The sequence below is a fragment of the Haliotis asinina genome, chromosome 5 (assembly GCF_037392515.1).
Source record: "Haliotis asinina isolate JCU_RB_2024 chromosome 5, JCU_Hal_asi_v2, whole genome shotgun sequence".
NCBI lineage: Eukaryota > Metazoa > Mollusca > Gastropoda > Lepetellida > Haliotidae > Haliotis > Haliotis asinina.
Genome location: NC_090284.1, coordinates 56,792,633 through 56,814,013, shown reverse-complemented (window position 1 = coordinate 56,814,013; position 21,381 = coordinate 56,792,633). Strand labels below are relative to the sequence as shown.

At 40.5% G+C, this 21,381-nt stretch overlaps 1 protein-coding gene across 2 annotated transcripts in view; it reads left to right on the top strand.

Annotated features, from left to right (window-relative positions):
• The first annotated feature begins 7,378 nt into the window (after window positions 1–7,378).
• LOC137284897 (ras-related protein Rab-37-like) overlaps window positions 7,379–21,381 on the top strand; it is a 152,997-nt gene continuing 138,994 nt past the window's right edge. The window contains exon 1 of one of the 2 annotated variants that reach the window (XM_067816926.1): window positions 7,379–7,830. In XM_067816926.1, coding sequence (XP_067673027.1) covers window positions 7,711–7,830 — 120 coding nt within the window. In that variant the 5' untranslated portion in view covers window positions 7,379–7,710. The remainder of the gene's footprint in view (window positions 7,831–21,381) is intronic. The other variant, XM_067816927.1, reaches the window with a different exon arrangement.

Below are 21,381 nucleotides of genomic sequence, written 5' to 3'. Positions count from 1 at the left end.
CGAAGTTATCATAAAATTCCACACATGTTCTTGTTAACACAAAACTGCTGCCCAGCTCAGCTTGGTCGGATGGATAACACCAAGTATCCAGTGGGATTGAGGACAACCCTACATCTGATTTCAACCAATTGACTTTAATTCTTGTCATACATATATATACTCTTCATCATCTTATTCGTAAACGATAGCGAGGAACGAAAATGTCAGGCTGCTTTAACTGAGAACTGCTTCCATCATTGTGCTGTAATTGTATCCGCACAGGATATTCATAAAGTGATAACTACCAACATTCCTCCTAAATTTACGTAAATAGGTAAAATATTTATGTGGGAAACGTACTCAGAATAGTTAGTTACTTTAAATATCTTATCAGTTGGCCATTTTTACGAAAATAGCCTTAGCCATTTTGTTACGTAAGTACGATGCTATATTTATCCTATGATTAATTTTACTCATGGATCCATACATATAAAACATTATTAAAATGATTACTCTTTACTTGACATGCTATTTCAGCAGATTATTCTTAAAATAACCATATGTCTATTTCACGTGTTGTCAATAACAACGCTACTACATATCCTTTCTGGAAGTGACAGCTGTAATCTAATTCTATCGGAAAGTGTCAATCTGCCTGTGTGTGAAGACAGTAATCGTATTGAAGACCGGGTCACGTCAATAAACTCGACAGTCTGAAATACCTTAAGGGCGTTCTCGATATGAACAGGTTTACTGCAGGTTTAAGGTACAGAATGTCTCCAAACACACACGTTTACGAGAGTTCCCGAATGCTTGAGTGAGTGAGTGAGTTTAGTTTCACGCCGCAGGCAGCAATATTCTAGCTATATGACGGCGGTCTGTAAATAATGGAGTCTGGACCAGACAATCCATTGATCAACATGAGCATCCGCGCAATTGGGAACGGATGACATGTGTCTACCAAGTCAGAGTGCCTGATCACCCGATCCCGTTAATCGCCTAACCCAAGCATGGGTTGCTGAAGGCCTATTCTACCTTCACGGGTTCCCCGAATGCTTGATTTGCGACGGGGTAGCCTAGTGGTTAAAGCGTCCGCTCGTCATGATGAAGACGTGGTTTCGATTTTCCGAATGGGTTCAGTGTGCGAAGCCTATTTTTGGTGTCGCCCGCCGTGATATTGCTGGAATATTTCAAAAAGCGGTGTAAAGCCATACTCACTCAGCGTAATTCTTGATGTTGTAGTTTGATCTGTTCTGTTTGGCACTTGGCCTGTATTAAGTGTCAAGCCTTGTTGTGTTATTTTCTGCTGTTATTTTACGCTGCACTCAGCAATAAACCAGCTATATAGCAGTGTCAAGGTGGTGGTAATTCCCATACTTTAACATAGACTTACGACAGTCGTAGCGCTACGTCCGCTTTGTGAAACCGGCCCTGGATATCGGCATTTTTCAGAACTTCCTCAGTCCATGTTTGGGTCTTGCATTGCTTGCCAGTCCTTGAGGTTTCTTGATGTCAGCAAGAAGTCACAGGCTAAAACGCAATATACGTTTGAAAATTGCAATTTTAAAACACTTGAAGTCCTTTATTAAGTTTCTCCAGACAAATGCTGTAATGAGAGCGCCTGCTGGGCAATATGACTAATCGCAATGTGTGACATTAACTTTATTTATTCTCAGACTGCCTGTATACTTACCTCGGAAATGTCGATGTCTGTCACTTTCTCAAAAGAAATGTCATACTTCTTGATGACTGAAGAAAGTAGACTTGGAAAAAGTCAAACGGTTACTGTCTGCTTTTGCTCAAACCGGGTGTTGAAGAGAAATAGGCTCTCACTCTTTTCGAACACTTGCAATTGCAGGAATATTGCTGATGGTAAACTCATTCATTCACTCACTCACTCACTCACTCAGAATAGGTACAATGTGTGAAACTATTCCTTGTGTCCATGCCTTGATATTGTTCACCCAGTCACTTGATTTGTTTTCTCTCCATGTGGACCCGTGAAGGTCCCGGGGTAGAATAGGCCTATAGCAACCCATGCTTGCCATGAAAGTCGGCTATGCTTGTCGTAAGAGGCGACTAACGGGATCGGGTGGTCAGGCTCGCTGACTTGGTTGACACATGTCATCGGTTTCCAATTGCGCATATGGATACTCATATTGATGATCACTGTAAACTAAACTCGTTCACTCACTCACTCACCCACCCTACATGTGACGGAAAGAAGTATGAAAACTTAGAATGTTTTCATAATTTCATTTCATGTTTACAGTATTACCGTAGAACCCCACCTATACGGACTCTCAACTATAGCCAGGATAAACTAATTTCTGGATAACCTCTAAATGTCAGTCACCTTTACTGAAAAATATTCCATATGCTGATGGCGGCCGGCACATGTAGAGCTGAGTGCGCTCACGACCACCTGGTATCATCGCTATTTTATAATGATTCATACACACATATTTTGTCATTGTATCGCATGGTAGTAATCACTGGATATTTTCGTTCAGACCCTATTTGTTTACAAACAATATACTGCTGAAACAAACATATGCTCATGAGAGAGTCACAGTTTACAATGGACTGTGTTATCAGTACTGATTTCTTTTGAATGAGGAAAGGGTTTTGTCACTTCTATTGTATGATATATGAGACAAGTCGTTTGTTCAGTCAAGTAATAGTCTGCATTATGTCACTTCATCGAGTCTCTGTGGAAGAGTGAGTGAGTATGGTTTTACGCCGATTTTAACAATATTCCAGCACTATTACGACTGTACGGCAATTTAGAGGCTGTGGAGTAGCCTAGCGGTTAAAGCGTTCGCACGTCACACCGAAGGCCCGGGTTCGAATTTCCACATGGATACAAAAATATGAAGCCGATTTATGATATCTCCCCCTAGTATTGCTGGAAAATTGTTAAACGCGGAGTAAAACTAAATTCAGTCAATGAACTATTTAATAAAATGGATTACTAACAGAAGTCCAGATACACGATGGACAGTCATAAGGAACCGGTGCGTGTAATGAAATCAGCAAATTGACCCTGAGATCACATGGTAGCCGCGCCTACGATGTTTTGTAGGGTTGTTGTGCGGTAAGTCGAGCACAGCCCTGTGTATTTTCCATTGTTGGTGACTGAAATTCACTTTTCGGATCCGGAGTCCGGAATTCCTGTCTCCGTGACACACTTCTTGTATGGTAAACCTTTATTACGAACTCAAAGAGATAACTAGTTTTTACTGATAATAACGCATTTTACTCAAAATATACAATAACTGACCGGCACAAAAATAATTAGTTATTACCGTAGTTTACTAAATGTATTTCGACAGAAAAGTGATAAGTCAGGTATAATGAGATAACCCTGTAGCGTCTCATAGGCAGCTTGGGTTTGCCAGGGTAATAATGAACTGTGACCTGTATGGGCTTAGAGCATGATGTGATTGAGGCGTTATTAAAGTGCTCTTGTTATTATTATTGTCCTCATAAGAGGGGCTCAACTGTCCACACTATTTACCACATCGAAATGCCACAAGCTTGTCGTATCTACCACCTCAAAATAGACAATGCAACAATCGCCTTTCACCCTTCTCACGTCAAAGTTGGATAAAATAAGAAAGAAATGCATGGTGGGGTAGCCTAATGGTTCAAGCCTCTGCTCGTTGATGAAGACCAGGGTTCGATTCCCCACAAAGGTACAATGTATGAAGCCAAATAAAAGAGGAGGAAAATCTTTTACCCCACCAACTAAAACTATTTCACACCCCAAATAATTTTAAGACATCTAAACCATGTCAGCAGCAATTCCAGCATAAAAAAAGCAATACGATACTATGTTATAACCTCCCATGCGTTCAACGCGATGGCTCAGTGATATCGTAAACTGAAGTGTCAGTTCTCCTTATAACCAGTCTAGACATCGTTTACTACGTTAATAACCGAGAATATTTTGCCGGTGAAGCTCATTGGTCAACACTGGCCACAGGTCGAATGAACGTAACTCGCGGGAGATCGGTAATTGTATAAGACGGTAATCGATAATTACCCACATTTCATTAACAGGAACGTCTCTTATAATTATCTGGCGTGTACCTATTATTAAATGCGATTATATTCCTGTGAATGTCTCCATTGTTAACTCAACATTCAGTAACAGAACACATTAGATGTCCGTCAGTGAGTGAGTGTATAATAAAACTGTTTTACGTGTTACATGTATTTAATACCAAGCAGCTATGTACATAATTATATGAAAGTTTGACAACTGTTAATAACTGTCTTTAAAAATGTTGTACGAGCTTCAAGTTCCTTCTAACAAGACAGATTTTTGGCATAACATTTTGCAAAGTTGTGGTCAAAGTGGGATGCTCTTGTCGTCATGGAGAATGCCTTTGTGGAACAGACTCCTAGGCGCGTTCTGTAATAGATCGGTGTAAATGTTTATGAACGTGCTTGAAACTCGAGCCTAGATTTTCGAAGCTCTCTTAGCGCTAAGATAGTCGTACACTAATGTTAATGTATGGCTTATGACTGTCTTAGCTGTAACAGAGCTTCGAGAATCTACGCCCTGGTGTCTTACCCAGAACGCTATACGGATATACTGGCGTACATATAACAATCACTTGATTGTCTGGTCCAGGGTTTGCTGTTTCTCTTATATGTTAGATGAACTGAGACTGAGACTTAGCCAACATGAATTACTTTTTTGAAAGACTGAGTGAGTTTGATTTTGTGCCGCTTTTAGCACCATTCCATCAATATCACGTCTGGGGACACCAGAAGTGGGCCTCCCACATTGTACCCATGTGTGGATTCGAAACCGGGCCTTCAGTGTGAAGAGCGAACGCTTTAACCACTGGGCTACCTGGACGACCTCCTTTCGCTTCCCGAACAGTTGGTGTCACATTGATCCTCAATGATTTTCAGGTATAATTTATATCAGTGTTTTTACTTATACCCAGTGGGATTAGTTATAATCGATGACAGAGATGTGACATTTGTATTATGATGCTGAAAAAAGGCCGCTATTTCACTGTAAATATGTGTGGCTACGGTGTGCTGCATACATCAACATAATAATAACATTGGGTAGGATGCTGGATACACTAGGATACACTCATGTATACACCGCACATTCATACCATGACTTTAGCGGTGGGGTAGTCGTGTACTCGTCACGCTGAAGAACCTAGTTCGATTCCCCATATGGCTACACTGTGTGAAGCCCATTTCTGATGTCTCCAGCCGTGATATTCTTGAATATTGCTGAAAGCGGTGCAAAACTATATTCATTCACACTTTAAACGCCATGGTCGGACATGAACATTTCACGTCTTAATATCCCCAGAATAATATGAGTTTCAATCAAAGCTTTATGGCCCCTGAAGGTCCAGGATAGAATAGGCCTTCAGCAACACATGCTTGCCATAAAAGGCGACTATGCTTGTCGTAAGAGGCGACTAACGGGATCGGGTGGTCAGGCACTCTGACTTTGTTGACACATGTCTCGATTATTTACAGACCGCCGCCATACAGCTGGAATATTGCTGAAACTCAACTCACTTAAGCGTGTCACCGAATTCTTTTAAATCTAATATTGTTGTAACACAAACCACAGCTCCGCAATACTTTTGTTTTGGACCGAGAATCACTAATATCACCCTTACAAAACTGAATTACGATCTTCATTCTTATGAATTACGATCTGTTCCGTGCTGGTATAACAGATAATCCAAAATGTTCTTGTGGATATGTTTGTGAAAATTCTTATCATTACCTACTTGACTGTCAACTATATACTCAACAGAAATCTACCATGATGGCTAATTTACGCAGTGTTACCAATGTTAATACTAGTATAAACTCTGAGTTACTGCTACGTGGCAATGCAGATCTGACTGATCATGCCAATCAAAACATATTTAAAATTGTTCAAACATATACTGTAAATCACGAATTTTTTGCGTCATGATATTTTTGCGAGTGGCGACTAACAGACATTTTTGCGTCACGATATTTTTGCGTCTTGCCTAATTCTCAAAACATAGTTTAGTTTGACAGTTTCAAAGCTTATCTGCATCTGAAAGTTTTATCTGAAGTAAATCCAATCACATATTAAAGTTTGCCGCTAATCTTGAACACCATTTAGTGGAGTACTTCCGCATGTATGCAATGATTTACAGTATTTGTCGATCAAAAAGATTTTCTTAATTATTGCAGTTGCCCCAATCTTTGAAGCTTTCTGTTCTTGTCTGTCCATCTTGTATAATGAATGTAAATAATATTATGTAAATACTACGGAGAAGGTGTTCTAAGTTGTATAACTTGTACCCAATCCTTTTCTCATGAATATAATATGTTTAAAACAAAACTCAGCTCACTTACCCACTCAAATCTTGAAATGCACATGTATATCCAAGACCCCTTAAAGAGTCAGCACAGTTCATACGTTATGGGATCACCCCGTTTCGGTGCCTTATGATCACGACATGCCCAACACTCAGTCACAATTCAGTGTTTGAGTGTAAAACAATATTCACTCACTACACAGCAATGCCAGCTCACAAACTGCAATACCTGCGTTCATTAATAAGTAATCTTTCATCTGATGAAGACTGACAAGCTGCTATTTGCTTCAAAAGCTACTGAGAGCCCACAATCTCTGAACAATTTACCTGTTTGATAATTCATGTAGTCTGGACTAATTTGATTACATATTTAACGGAAGCCGTTATCCGTTTATTTTGTAACACCCGAAATTTGATTACCCATGAATCAGTGAATGGCACTCTTCTGCTTGCAATTACAATCATGGAGATATTCCACTGACTGAAGATAAGCTCCTCAGTCAAAGACTGACAGGTCCGCTTGGGGATCACAGACGGAGGTACTTTGGGGTCACGAGAGCTCCCAGTGATGTCATAGTGTCCTGAATCTGGCATTTGTCCTGCACGTATCCATAGAAACAAGAAAGGAGTAAATAAAAGCAACACTGTGTGTAGTTGATGAAATTACAACATGCTTATCATATCGCTGAGGCTAAATCGAACGTCATTGATCGCCTTGTCGATGTCGGTGTACCATTCCTAGTTGTCTCCCTTTGATGATTAACAGAGAATATGTCCCGCTAGAATAAGGGCGCTGAAAATGGTACACCCTATCTCCGAATTGCAGTAGTGTGGTCACTATCACTGCTTCACGCTTACAGTTTTCTGAACCAAGAGCTTTACTTCTGTAGGTACGCTAGTTAATGATCTCTGTGCCGCCATCTCATGAGAGCGGACAATACCAATCGATAACATTTGATAATTTTATCCACTCCTCAGCAGTTAACTCCCTTTCATGCATTCAACACTGTGGACGGAGATGACTCATTTACCCGAGTTATGGTTCCTGCAAACCAAAGTCAAACGAGAATCTCGCGAGGACGTTTCTGAGACGAGGTTTGAATTGGATGCTAGTAGGTGCATTTTAACACAGCTCTCAGCCTAAGAAGACAGTCAGCAGGTTTTGTAACAGTAATTCACGAGAGGATTGTAAGGTTATGAGCAAGGCCATCGCTTCCGTGGAGTAGATTCTCATCTGGAATAAACGCTCCTTGTTTCCCGGGATTATTGGAACTGGCATTCCGGAGAAGGGGTTTGGATTATTTTTCAATCAATAAGTGTGATAATAATGTTTCTTTGCTAAACACAAAGGATAGGAGCTTCTGTGTGAAATAAATCGATTATGGCTGCTTCCGAAAGTGGGTCCCTCAGGATCGCTCAAAACGGGAGACCTAACTCCCTACCCGGGGATGAACTTCAGAGTATTGAAGCAGAACCGTACGACGAGGAGGCAATACACAAGGTCAGTTCCCCATGAACATGGGTATTTTCTTGAGATCAATATCACGTAACATTATGACAGCTATTCGTAGTGGACGGTCTATTTTGGACCCCGCGTATTGAAGCACGTATTGTTTCTTTGGTTCCTGCAAGCGATGTTATTGTTTTAACTGACGCATACGAGATGAAAATATCATTTGTTGTATCGTTTCCACAGAGAAAATACTACATCATAGCAGGAGAGCAGATATTGGCATACGTGTCAATATCAATCGACGTAATATTGATAATACCGATTTCATGCTGATTTCATGCAATGTACTAATGCCCCATTTAAAACAACCACCATAGTGGATCTTAATGACCATGTGTCTTCTTCTCGTGGATGTGCATTAACATGGCGTAATTGGATTTCATTTCATATTAATGGACCTGTCTGGTTCCCCTCGAAAAACACACATTAACTAGCGCTCAAACTGTTAAAAGCCATACTGTCGGACTCTGTAGCCGACTGGGGGTATCAGTGCTATTGTTTCAAGAACTACCAATATGCTCATCAACTGTTAAGGAAAAATCTCATGACCTTCAAATTCTTCATGCATTTGGAAACGTCCCATCATGTGTTTTTTTAAAATTCAAAATATTTCAAATTGATACTACCCTTGTATCCATGCGGTACATATAGATACTTCTGTGCGGTACATATCAATACTTCATGATCCCTTTATGAGGATATACGAGAAGCACCTGCTGACGTAGACAGTCGAGTTTAATAATGTAAATCACTGACGAAAATACCCCTGCCAACACTGACAACGCATTCTTCTGAGGCTGACGTTTCCCGTGCAAGGTGAAAGGTGCTGAACGTTTGTTTTAGGGCTAATGAACTGTAAAACATTTTGCAAATGGAAAGCAATGCTATATTTTTCCAATCTGCGAATTGAACCGAAAAATGTAAAGATAACTAATATATAAATGTCAGCTGTAGAAACGCCTTTTCAAAAGGTCTACGTAAGATTACTTTAATTTCTTATTTTCAACGAAATTACCGTTTCTCTAAAAAAAAGTCTTTCCTAAGTCTTCTTGTACGTGTTTTCGATTTGCAAAGATGCTAAATGTGATGCACCTTATCTCACATTCTACCCATGTTGAGAATCGAACTCGAACCTTCGTCGTGACTTGCGAACGCTTTAGTCACTAAGCTACCCCACCACCCGCTGTTATTTGCTATCACCTTATTATAATCATGCATGGTCTGAGATACGCAGGTTTTGGTTTTTTTTATATAGAACACATTCAGCAATGTTATAACCATAGGACAATATGTAACTGACCGAATCTAGACCAGACAATCCAGTGACTGAGACTGTGAACGACCCTCCAAGTACTTCCAAGGGCACTGGAGGACATTTTTAATCAGAAATTCCCACATAGGATTTTTCTTATAGGAATATAGCCTACTGCTCCGCAATAATAGACAGAACATTGAGTTCGAAGGCAATTCATTTCGTATAGTGACGGTTGTAATTGCTGTCACCATGCATAGATTATCTCCCCACTTATTATGCTTTTGTCTTTCAATTAGTTCCACGTGCCTTGTTAAACCAACTAAAGTATACACTTGTACGCTAAATGTAATCAAAAATTTATTTTCACTGTATCAAATAATGTTATCAATTCTGGCCTTTTAATATAGGCCAGCTGCGATTTTAATTTTTGAAAAGGTCATATGTAAACAGTTCTGTGATATTTCAATGGTAACAGATAAAATGGTGTCGTGTTCTTTTTAAACTTCTTTTGATGTCTCTAAATGCCACATTTCTTTAATCAATAATTCAATATGCGGTTATCAGTTCATTGAGGTTTGTCCACAAAGATTTTCATTACTCTTTGTAGGGCGATAGGATAGCCTAATGACTAACGCGTCAGCTCGTCACGATGTGCCCCGCCGTGATGTTGCTGGAATATTGCTAAAAGCGGCGTAAAACCATACTCGCTCATCCGCGTTCTTTTATGTTACAGGACACGATTGTTCCTTTATTACTATCGTGGGATTGTCTTTGTCACAACGTCAACATGCGAATCGACCACATCCCGTAACCATACACATCCATACACTTGTTTGATACCAGTCTGGAATGTTCCAATTGTTTGATAGCAGTCTGGAATCTTCCACAAAGCTAATTATTTTCCTTCGGCAAACGATTGTGTATAAGAATTTATATGCTTAAAAGTACTAACTGGATATTTACAAATGTTATCCAACATTATTTGGCTGCTAACAGTCGCCGTATACGTGTAGCAGTGCAACTCTCACACGCTGCTTTGCTACCTGTGTCAAATACGTCATCGGCGTTTCTGGTTTGTTTTGGTTAGCCAAACATGGATGTCTAGTGTCTTTCGACAGGCTGATAATGTAAGAGATGTGTAAAAGGTTAGATCGCTTAGATTGTACCTATAACCTGTATAACCACATCTGACATTTTGGGGCTCTGACTAACATAGTAAGGGTTGCTTCTGTAGCAAGGGTGGTTTTATGTTGAATATCATCGCATGATCTGACACGAAAACAAATGTACAAAAATATTGACTCCATGAATGTTTGATGTGAACAGTCGTGCGGAAGAATACTGTCGAATCACGTACATACAACATGCATAGCATCGACGTCAGTTAAAAAATCAGATCAATGGAGACAAGCAGTGAAGGGGAGTGGGCGTTCAGTATTTCATGTTAATTATGCCACGAGGATGAGGATGGGATTAGTGCAGTGAGAGGTGGTTGTGGAGGGGCGGGGGTGCTGGGCGTGTGAATAATAAGCTGGGCGTGTTTATGAGTACATGCGTGCACGTGCGTGCGCGTGTACGGCTGTGTCTTGCACCGTCTCTTCCTAGATATACCCAAACTCATTTATATAGCGGTCACATGCATAAATAATCATGTTCAAGTTCCTCTGAACCTCACCATGTCATTTAGGTAATGGCTCGTCGCACGCCAACAGATCCCTAATTGTAACCAATACCATTTTCAACCTATTCATACTTTCAGTCAATGAAATTTGCAGGAGTTTTGAAAAAAACTCCATTCATGCATATTTTATAAGACAGGCAATACTATTGTCCATTCATGTAGGGTATCTCTGGCAGAACGCTGCACATGACAAGCTGCAAGCAACACCGACTACAGGATAATACATTATGTATGACATTTAAACCCAGCCTGAATGATTATGAATGGAAGTATCATATACGCGAATGAATCAAAGTCATTGATAGTTTACCACGTATAATACAGGATTTTAGGAATGAGAACGAATATCATGGCTGGTATGTTTGTGTATGTAAAATCCCTCTCCATTGTTTGAGTAAACTCATGCACGAGGGACATCATCTTACCGTGACCTTGACCTACAATCATTGTGTGTGATAGCAGAAGAGCAGCGCAGGCACAACCACTGATGTAAAATCATTTATGTAGGTAAAGTATACTTCATTTTTTTTTTTTTTTTTTTTTTTTTTTTTTTGTTGTTGATCGATCTAAGTTCTCCAACGCGTGGGAGCTATACAAAAAGGAACACATATCTGTGTTTGTTTTGTCCCCAGATAGTTCTGGTATAAGACGACGGTGTTTAAATACTAGAGTCTGGACCAGATAATCTAGTGATTGACATCATAGGCATGGATCTGAAGGAGCGTGATATGATGAATGCATCAGCAATGTAATTGTTAAGGTAAATATGACATAGGAATGAATGTCGTGTCCGAGATTGGCGGATAAATGTAGTGTAATTACGTGCTGCTTATACTAGTCATGAGTGTGTGAGTGTTCTACGACTCTCTTAGCAGTATTCTACCAGCAATGCCATGTCGAAGGCCACCAGCACAAATTATAAGTAGCCGTTCATGTTTGAGTCCTTTAACCAAACGCCATGCAGCGTAACTCGGGCTCTCCGGGCTGACTGTCTGTCCAGAAGGCTAAGGAGGACAAGGTTGTATTGAGTAAAGCACGCGTGTCACATCTCAGATATATACACGTATACATATATTCAATGCACGACAAATGTAAACCCGTAGAATAAACCGTGAATACGTATGTAGCTCATAACAGGTGCCCACTGATCGTAGTGCCGAAATGCGATCCGTCAATGTCCTAGTCAAAGGTCAATACTATCGGAAAAATCTCATTTCACCACTCTTGCAGCCATTTAAATCATCTTTCAAGATGATATCGCACGTGCCCATCGCCCAGGGTTTTGATACAGTATCCCAAGCAGCATAGCATCCGTGTCATGCCCAAGCAATCAGTCAGGCCTACTGCCACATCGATCACATCAGATCACTTTGGTGGACTCGTGGGAAAAATACCTCGAAGATATTATTACCGTTCTGTGGGCTTACCTTCATGCGAACACCTGGTATCATCAGTGCTGAGAGTGATCAGTCACAAACACATTCTCATATAATTCGGATTGTACAATCGCCATTACTTTCTTTTGGGTGTAGAAAAAGGTTTTGTCCCTCAAGTTTCTTGATACTTTTAGCGTGGCGAACTTCATAACTGACCTCCGTCCTATTTCAGACCACCAAACATTTAAACCCACTGGATCTGACAACCAGTCCCCAGCAGATATTATCATTTCATCACTAGAACATTGTGTAAACCCTTTAGTACGTAGCATGAATATATGAATGTTTAATATATCTCATAACAGGTGTTAACTCTTAATGACATCCCACGGCAAGGACGTGTAACATATCACAGAACACTGTGTAAACCCTTTAGTACGTAGCGTGAATGTATGAATGTTTAATATATCTCATAACAGGTGTTAACACTTAATAACATCCCACGGCAAGGACGTGTAACATATCACAGAACCGGTGTAAATATCTTAGTACATAGCATGCATATATGCATGTGTAATATATCTCATAACAGGTGTAAACACTTAATAACATAACACGGCTACGTTGTGCAACATATCACGGAACGGGTTGTAAGTCCTATATACCATAACATGTGTACACTAGGCTTTGACATGGAGTGGTCAATGTTGCTTCTCATTTGATGTTAATGATTACACAGATGAAGCTAGCTACATTGATATCGTAAACTGTCTTATTTATTCCATTCGAACTTCTTCAAAACGCGTTTAATATACATTATGTAGTCAGATGCAAGCCTTGAGCATCTGCTATTTCAGGAATAGCTTTGATGCAGTTATTACATGGACATTTCTGTTTAGTCTGTTCTTAAAGTTGTCTCATTGATTCCTGTCAGGCGTGTATATCCGAATATATCTGACGCGGCCTACGACGTTTCATTTACGTATTTACCGAAAAGAGGATTAGTTGTCACTGTATTTGCTTTGGAGTGAGTGGATCGATAGCTCGTCACGCCGATGGCCAGAGTTGGCCTCCCCTTAAAGATATAATGTATTTCTGTTGTCCTGTTGCGGGCCTATTGTAAACCATAAACACACTTACAAGCTGCCATTTGCTGAGAAGCCATGATAAAATTGTCTCACAATGAATAACCCACGCAAGAATCACACACTCAATTAATCCATTCAGCTTTAAATTCAACTAACGTTGAAGAGACTTTAATAAAACACATAAAAGGAGAGCATTGACCGTACAGTTTGCCCACGCTGCAATCACACACTTCATTAATCCATTTAGCCAGCATTTTGATTAATTTCAAAAAGCGTTCGAAATTTTAATAAAACACATGAAAGGAAGACTTACAGTTTTTCATGTTATAACATCAGTTTGCACGTGATGTTTTATATCATCCTCAAGCACATATAACCATCTACGTGCTAGAGGATCCGATTAGAGCGCCATCTGGTCAGTCTCTGTCTGGACATGACGGACATGGCCGGTGAGAACCATTGGTTAATTGAATGACAGAGCGGTGTACACGTGATGGCATTGATCGCGGTGAACCACATGGATTAACATTGGCTGCCACTTTGTTATTGACCGTCAGTTGTTGTGTGCAGGAAGGTGCTGGTCAGTACAATGTCCACACAGATCTCAGTTAGACGGACGGCCAGGACCGTTTAGAGTTGACGGATTGAATAGATGGCTGGTTTGCTGTCTATGAATGAGTGAGTGAGACAGGAAGTTGGGTTTTACGGCAGTATCACTGCGGGGAACACGAGAGACGGGCTTCACATTGTGTATAGTCCGTTTGGCTGAGGAACGAACCGATAACTTGCAATGTAACAAACGCTGACCATAAGCAAACCATCGTACCAACTCTGTGAGGTATTTGCAGATTTTTTGTCCTAACGATAAAAAAGTTGCGTAATAAACTATCATTACAATACTGACACAGTTCAATGTTTATTACGTTGGAGGACTGCAGAGAAAGACACAGCCAGGTGTTTGAGAAGCACGCACACACGTGCCGAGAAAGCTATTTATTCATTAACCTGTGCCGTCTCCATGCTTTCTCGCACACCTGGTTGTCCTTTTCTAAAATCTATTCCCCCACTCGCACACACGGCGACCGGGATTCTTACTGTAATCACTGACGCAAACAGAAAACAAATCTCATCCACCCCCTGTATAGATGGACCTGCAGGACTTGGATACTAGGCTTGTGACACCTTCCAGATGCCCGACATCAGAGACACAAGCGCCGATCACCTCCTCACTCCTGGGAACATTAATGCTCGTTTATTTGAACAGAGGATGACCCATTGCTTAATGTTTGACCTGCCCAAGTGTAAGCCGTGTTATTACCAGGAGCGGGATCTTCGTGGGCTGGAGAGGATGGTGGTATTGTGCACTGATGCGATTAATATTATGTAGCCAACTTGTATTATCGAGAAGAACCTGGTCTTGTGGTTCGTGATGATGTGTCTGAGAAGAGTCATATCGATTGTCCCCCATGTGAGATTTCTGTATTCACATTTAATTGTTGCTGCTAATCACTTGTCTGTGCATGCTGATCCTTGTCGAACGTGCCGCAATATCAAATCAAATTCAACTTTGTGCTCTTTCAATGGGGACTCCTGAAAATCAAGTTCAGCTTGTGCACATTCAATATGGACTCGTTAATATATGGGTTAGAAAAGGCCTTCAGTAACCCATGATTAGTGTAAGAGGCGACTATCGCGATCGGGTGGTCAGGCTCGCTGACCTGGTTGACACATGTCATCGTATACCAATTGCGTAGGTCGATGCTCATTCTGTAAATCTTGGGATTGTCTGGTCCAGAATCGATCATTGCAACGTTAAATATACCAACATAACAATACAACCCTTTGTGGACGGAGAAACCATCTTCTCATGCAGATATAAATAGTTGTGTGTTTAACTGAGGAGTACATTATTGTTTTCAGTAGACAGACTAATTAATACCTTGCATGTTTGCTAGGTTTTTAAATGAGCATTAAGTCATTATCTTTAGAGTTTTATCAAGTGAAATATATTCAGATTGTTCATCCAGGGCTGACTTGTCGTTAGGTAAAACATCAACAAGAAAAACCAGTTCCTTCAATTTCAGTCTTAAATAACAAATATGTTTCCATGTAAATAAGACAGTTTCAAATACATACATGTACGACGTTTCTTTTGTAGTTCAGTATAGTATCTTCAAACACTAAACGTTTTTTGCATTGCAGTATTAAATATAGTTATTTAAATCTGATAGGATAATTGGCATTAAAATCGATAAACTTACGCTGTACTTCAACCTTCTTGTAACTATGACAACACGTCCTCCATCTAAAGAAAAGTAACTATATGACGTTACAAAACTTTACACCGAATCGTTGCTTAGCAATTAGACCGACAGACACTTTCTATAATTCCAGAGCCATTTGCACGATTTCAGTTAAACTAACATGTGTTTGTGAAAGACTGTCACATGGCTAAGATACCGGGATGCCTTGGTGCCAAGCTATATTAGCGCTAAGGTGATCGTAACTTCCATACGGTAACATTGACCTGCGACTGGTGTATCGCTAAGGTGGCTTTGTAAAATGACACTCTGGTGTTTGCGAAACGATGAAATACGCAGAGCCTGACCATCCTTTCCCGCCAGTCACCTGTCAGATATGTCACAAACACACGCAATGGCAAATCAATTGTTTAAATCATCCCCATGGTGTCCCTGCTCCATCTATACTACCGAGAGAAAATAGGAAAGCTGATGAAATGATAGTGAAAGTGTTACGAAATATCACTCCATAAATATCTATGAAATTAATGTCGGTGGTAAAGATTCACACACAGTTGACCAGTCCAGTGTCTTCTTATCGATAAGAGGCGGTGGTTGAGAGTGTTTGGTTAAAGTGTTCGCTCGTCACGCCGAAGACCCGGATTCAATTCCCCACTCACAACGTGCAAAGGCCATTTCTGGTGTCCCCCGCCGTGATACTGCTGGAATATTGCTAAAAGCGGTAAAAAAAATCTTACTCATTCACTCACTCACTCACTCACTCACTCACTCACTCACTCACTCACGTCTTTACGTTGATCGATGATTACCTATGCACGATATGGGCTGGCATTGTTATATTGTAGTTTCCATTTCTCCCAAAAAACTGCTTTCCAGTTAAAATGTCGGGCCACAATACCGAAACTGGCTTTCCCTCACTGGTGATGAAGTATACGACCTCACTGAGAATATCAATACAGTTTTTCACACGCTTTATCACGCTAAGCTATTCAGACATCCTGGCGGAATCTCTGATATTTCTGTAAGTGCTCTTATTACCAACTGAACTAGATGGAGTAATTCAGGGGATGCTGGTATTCCCTGCTATAAAGACACTGCGCTTAGATGGGGTCATTTATACCGTTCATAATGTACAGTGATAATATAGTACTGACAGCGGCAACATGACTTCTCTCTCGATGTTACCTAGACACATGTGACATGTCCTATAGGCAAGTGGAGTTGTTCAGACATCTGTTCACAGTCTGAGGGACATTGGGGTGGCCTTGTGGTTATAGCGGTCGTCGAAAACCCGGGTTCGATTCCCTACATGGGTACAATGTGTGACGCCAAATTCTGGTCCCACCCACCGTGGTATAGCTGGAATGTTCCTAAAGTGCCCTTAAACTACACTCACTCGATCACTCAATGAAATGCATCTTTCACAAATGTATAAAACATGTTTGTTTTGGGACACGTGCAGATTACTCCAGTAGCTCTACACCAAATGCATTCATGCGCCTGTCAGCACAGCAATCAATTTGCTAAAACATCATTGCTTCAATCATTCAATCCTTAGAACGCAAGGATGCCTGAAGAGACAAGGTGTTTCAGAACACCGGGTGGTAATTAATTACTTACGCACAGAGCGTCATAACGTTTCTCATGGAGTGTTTCTCTGTACCACCGACGATAGAGTGTTGTCGCTAATCTTGTGTTTCTTTCAATCAAGTTGTTTCTATATCTGGAGATCGCGCTATTTTGTAGACATGGTCATGCTGTATGTAATTTGATATACTGTTGATTCTCCCAAGATGTACCATTTGTCTCGAATAAGTCTAAAATTTTCTATTGACGTCACCTCTTCTCCGACTCAATATAAAACATATTAAGCAGTGACGTCATTGCATAGCAACGCGGCTCCACGACGTCATTTGTTTATGTCACAAAGGCAACAGCGCCGCTCTCACGAAGTTTCAGAGGCCGGAACATCGACTTGTATTGATATTGTTGCGCCAAATCACCCTATTGAGAATTGCTCTATGTATTTACTTGCCGAATATTATTGATTCATTATTAAATGAGGTTTATTTAAGCGTACCAATATTGACTTCCTCCTACGCCGGCACGTCAGCCCCCTACATATAGGTATATTCGATTCTACACAATGGAGCTGACCTTTTCCTATCGAGAGATGGGAGTTCTGTTGGCTGGCGTTTTTCACAAGATTAGTACAAAGTCATGGAGATCTGTAATGTTCTGAAGGCTGCTTAATAAATTATATTATACTTTAGAACCTTGAATAATAAATGCATCGTCAGCCCTAGAAAGTACATGTTTGTAAATGTTTTCCAAATTTTCTATTCGGAAAACAGACCTTCAATAACCCATACCTCTTGTAAGGGGTAACTAACGGAATCGGGTGATCAGACTCGCTGACTTGGTAGACACATGTTATCGTATCCCATTTGCGTGGATCGATGTTCATGCTAGTGAACACTGGGTTGTCTGGTCAAGAAATACAGCTGGAATAGTGCTGAGTGCGGCGTAAAACTATACTCACTCAATTGCGGAACATTTATCTAGTTACGCATCATTACCTGAAAACAATACTACGTCTTCATATAAAAACCCTGTTTGACATTAAGTTTATACTGTCTCTTGTTGAGCAAATCCCCTCTCAAGGGTGTATGTTTATTAAGAAAAACTCTAATCTAACAGTAAATGAGTCTCAGTTTGTAAACCATGTTCACAATATGAGTGGGTGACGCCGTTTATAGCAATATTCCACCAAAAACCAAGGCGGGGAACACCAGAAATGGGTTTCACACATTGTACCCATGTGGGGTATCGAACCCGGGTCTTCGGCGTAACGAGCGAACGCTTTAAACCACAAGGTTACCTCACATAATGAAATTACTACATCACGTCAATGGCTTTATCAGTCAATACCTCTAAATACAGAGCGACCCTGCTACCCTCATCAGTTCTTGAAACCTCAACCCGGGCACATTCAAGCCCTGGACCAAAGACCATATCGTTTCTCTCTGACCAAGACATCAGCACGGAAGCTATCACATTCGAACGCGCCAACGAGTTCCTTCTTCCAGGATATTTGTATATGTGGTTCGTCAGCGACTGACTGACCGACTATGTTTACCTTGCTACGGACAGACGAACTCTGCACCTACAGACAAGCCGAGCTGTTCTGACGGTCGATAACTTCAGGCGTCTTTCAATCAAGGTTTCTATTGATCCGTACCCTATTTTCGTGAGCTGGTTTCACCATAGGCTGCCACAGGTCCGACTCTGTTGATGTATTGTTTACAAGCTACTTTGTTGGGGCTGTTAATGGTTTGGTTTGCTAGCATTTTGATCGAATTTCTGGGGAGGAATTGCTTCATGGTATAATAGTTTGTTTTCATAAAAGGTTACCACTGATGAGAAGATTGATGTCATTATCGCTTTGCGTTCAAGGTTGGAAAGCTAGCATCAGTTATTTTGTCGTTTTCTCAAATCAACACATCGGAATCAATACATCGGAATTTGCAGTTGTATTTTTTCTCGTACATTCAATTTCGTCCAAGTGTTTGATTTATTCGACTATTTGTAAACATGTATGTTTTATTGTTTTAGTAAAGAAAGAATATTCATCTGGCACATGTACATTTATTTTTCCCTTTGAATTGCAATATATTATGTTTATACAAAGAAAACATATTTATCGGGTACAATTATATCTATTTTTCGTTTTCAGTTGCAATATAATGAATATATAACACAAAGGTATAAGCTGCAAAATAGTTTTGAATTTCATCCATCTATTTACATTCTCTTGACATAATCGCACTTCAATCAATGAATATTTCAACTGCCATTGACTTACACTGAGACTGGATAAGGCCGCATAACCGTCGCATCACACTTTGAACGAAACGTTTTCCAAGTACACTGTCACCCGCCAAGCAGGCTTTAGATGGCGACTGTATCCAGTGTATCGATTATCAGCTAGCACCTAGGTATTCCAGAGATTATTGCCTCTACACTGTTTTATTAGCCATTGGATAGCGAGTGCTGTCTGCTTGGTATTTAATTTCGGAGCTGCTGAACAAAAATGTGATTGCACCTTGGTGGCCATAAGAATGGAGTTGTATAATTGGGTTCGATCCAGTTGAGTAAGTGAGTGAGTTTAGTTTTACGCTGCCTTTGGCAATAATCCAGAAATATCACTGAGTGAACACTAGAAGTGGGCTGTACAGACTGTATGGAAGTTGAACCGTGTCTCCCGCGTGACGAGCAAAGGCTTTCACCACCAAACGCCTACACTCCACCTCCTGAGGATAGGAGATAAATAGCTCAGCAAAACATGTTTTGTTGTATGTCTTAAAATAAGAATATTTACTCACTCTATCTTGGTTAAGTCAACTGTTCAACTCACTATATGTATAATTTACTTACTGCCTCTGCTGTTTACAATATAAGATTTGTCTGGTCTTGCCATTGGGTTGAATTACGTTGCTGACATTCTGAAAGTTATTTCTGTTAATAAGTTATTGTCTTGTGCATTACTGTGCTCTTCGTAATGCACTTCGTAATGCTCTGCGTTCATGATTCCCAAGTTTTCAAATACATAAGTTGTCTATAAAAGAAAAGAAAAGAAAAAGATGGAATAATTGTAGATGTAGAATGTATCATGTAAGGAGTATTTGTCTAGTGGTAACACAAAGTTAGCTGAAGTTTAAGACTGGCTTCATCAACATATGTTTGTATCAGTCAACGAAATTAAGCTCCACAAATGGTGGGTAACAGGCAGAAATAACATAAGAATGCCGGTGGTAATGAAGGTTCTGTGAATCAGTCTATATAGTACCAGAGTGTTTTCTCTTCAAGTAAATATCGATCGGTATGCTAGATCCTTATATCTGGATAAATGATGTTCCACCGTATAGTCCTTGAATAACGTTATCGTCCTGTAATGTGTTCAGTCATTAAACGGTCTTCCATGGGTCATAACGCAAACGTTTTATTCCCGGATTCAATGGAAGGTTTAGGTCACAAGAATCATTGATTGAACGCTGAGGATAGGCGATAGGCAATTGTATCTGGGTAACCGATGCGAATATAAGACGTTTGGAAGCTGTGTCTTGAAAATTACGTCTGCCCGGGAGAGGATTCAAAGATTCGTAGTTGTGCTCAAGTACCTGCATGTATAGGTCCTGTCGCAAGTGGAAATATACGAAGTGCCTGCTATGACTCGTTCTGACCAGTGCTCATCGTTTAACAACTGGGCTGGTGAAGACGCCCGAGGCTAACTAACACAGAAGATTACATGACGTCGGACAGATGCCATGCTGGAAAGTCAAAAGATGGTGTTACAGGTGTGTTACAGGTGTGTTACAGTCTGACACCAGTTGAATCTATGTGAGATCGGTCCATGGAGTCTTGGCGCGGTGGGGTAGTCTCTTGGTTAAAGTCTTCACTCGTCACGCCGAAGACCCGGGTTCGAATCAGGGGAGTCTTGACATCATACTGACACGACAGAACGCAGCTCTTGACGTCTTGCAGTCACGAACAGATTCGCTGTGATCTGTTCCCGACTTGTTACACAAATCGATCGGTGTTATGGTTTCAGTCTCTTGGACGACACGGGGTTATTTTGATTGATTACCTGCCACGAGATAAGACAATGGATGGGCAATTCTATGTCTCATATATACAGCTGAGATGTCATCAATTATAAACGTTGATAATGGTTCCGTTCAGGTATGATACTGTTATATTATAGGTGCTAGCGGCTATGACATCAGATCGTGGTCGTATTACCTCCCCTGACCACCCTCTGACATTTCCACACGCTAAACTCACACCTGCGTTAAGAGCCTTAACAAACTGCGAATTG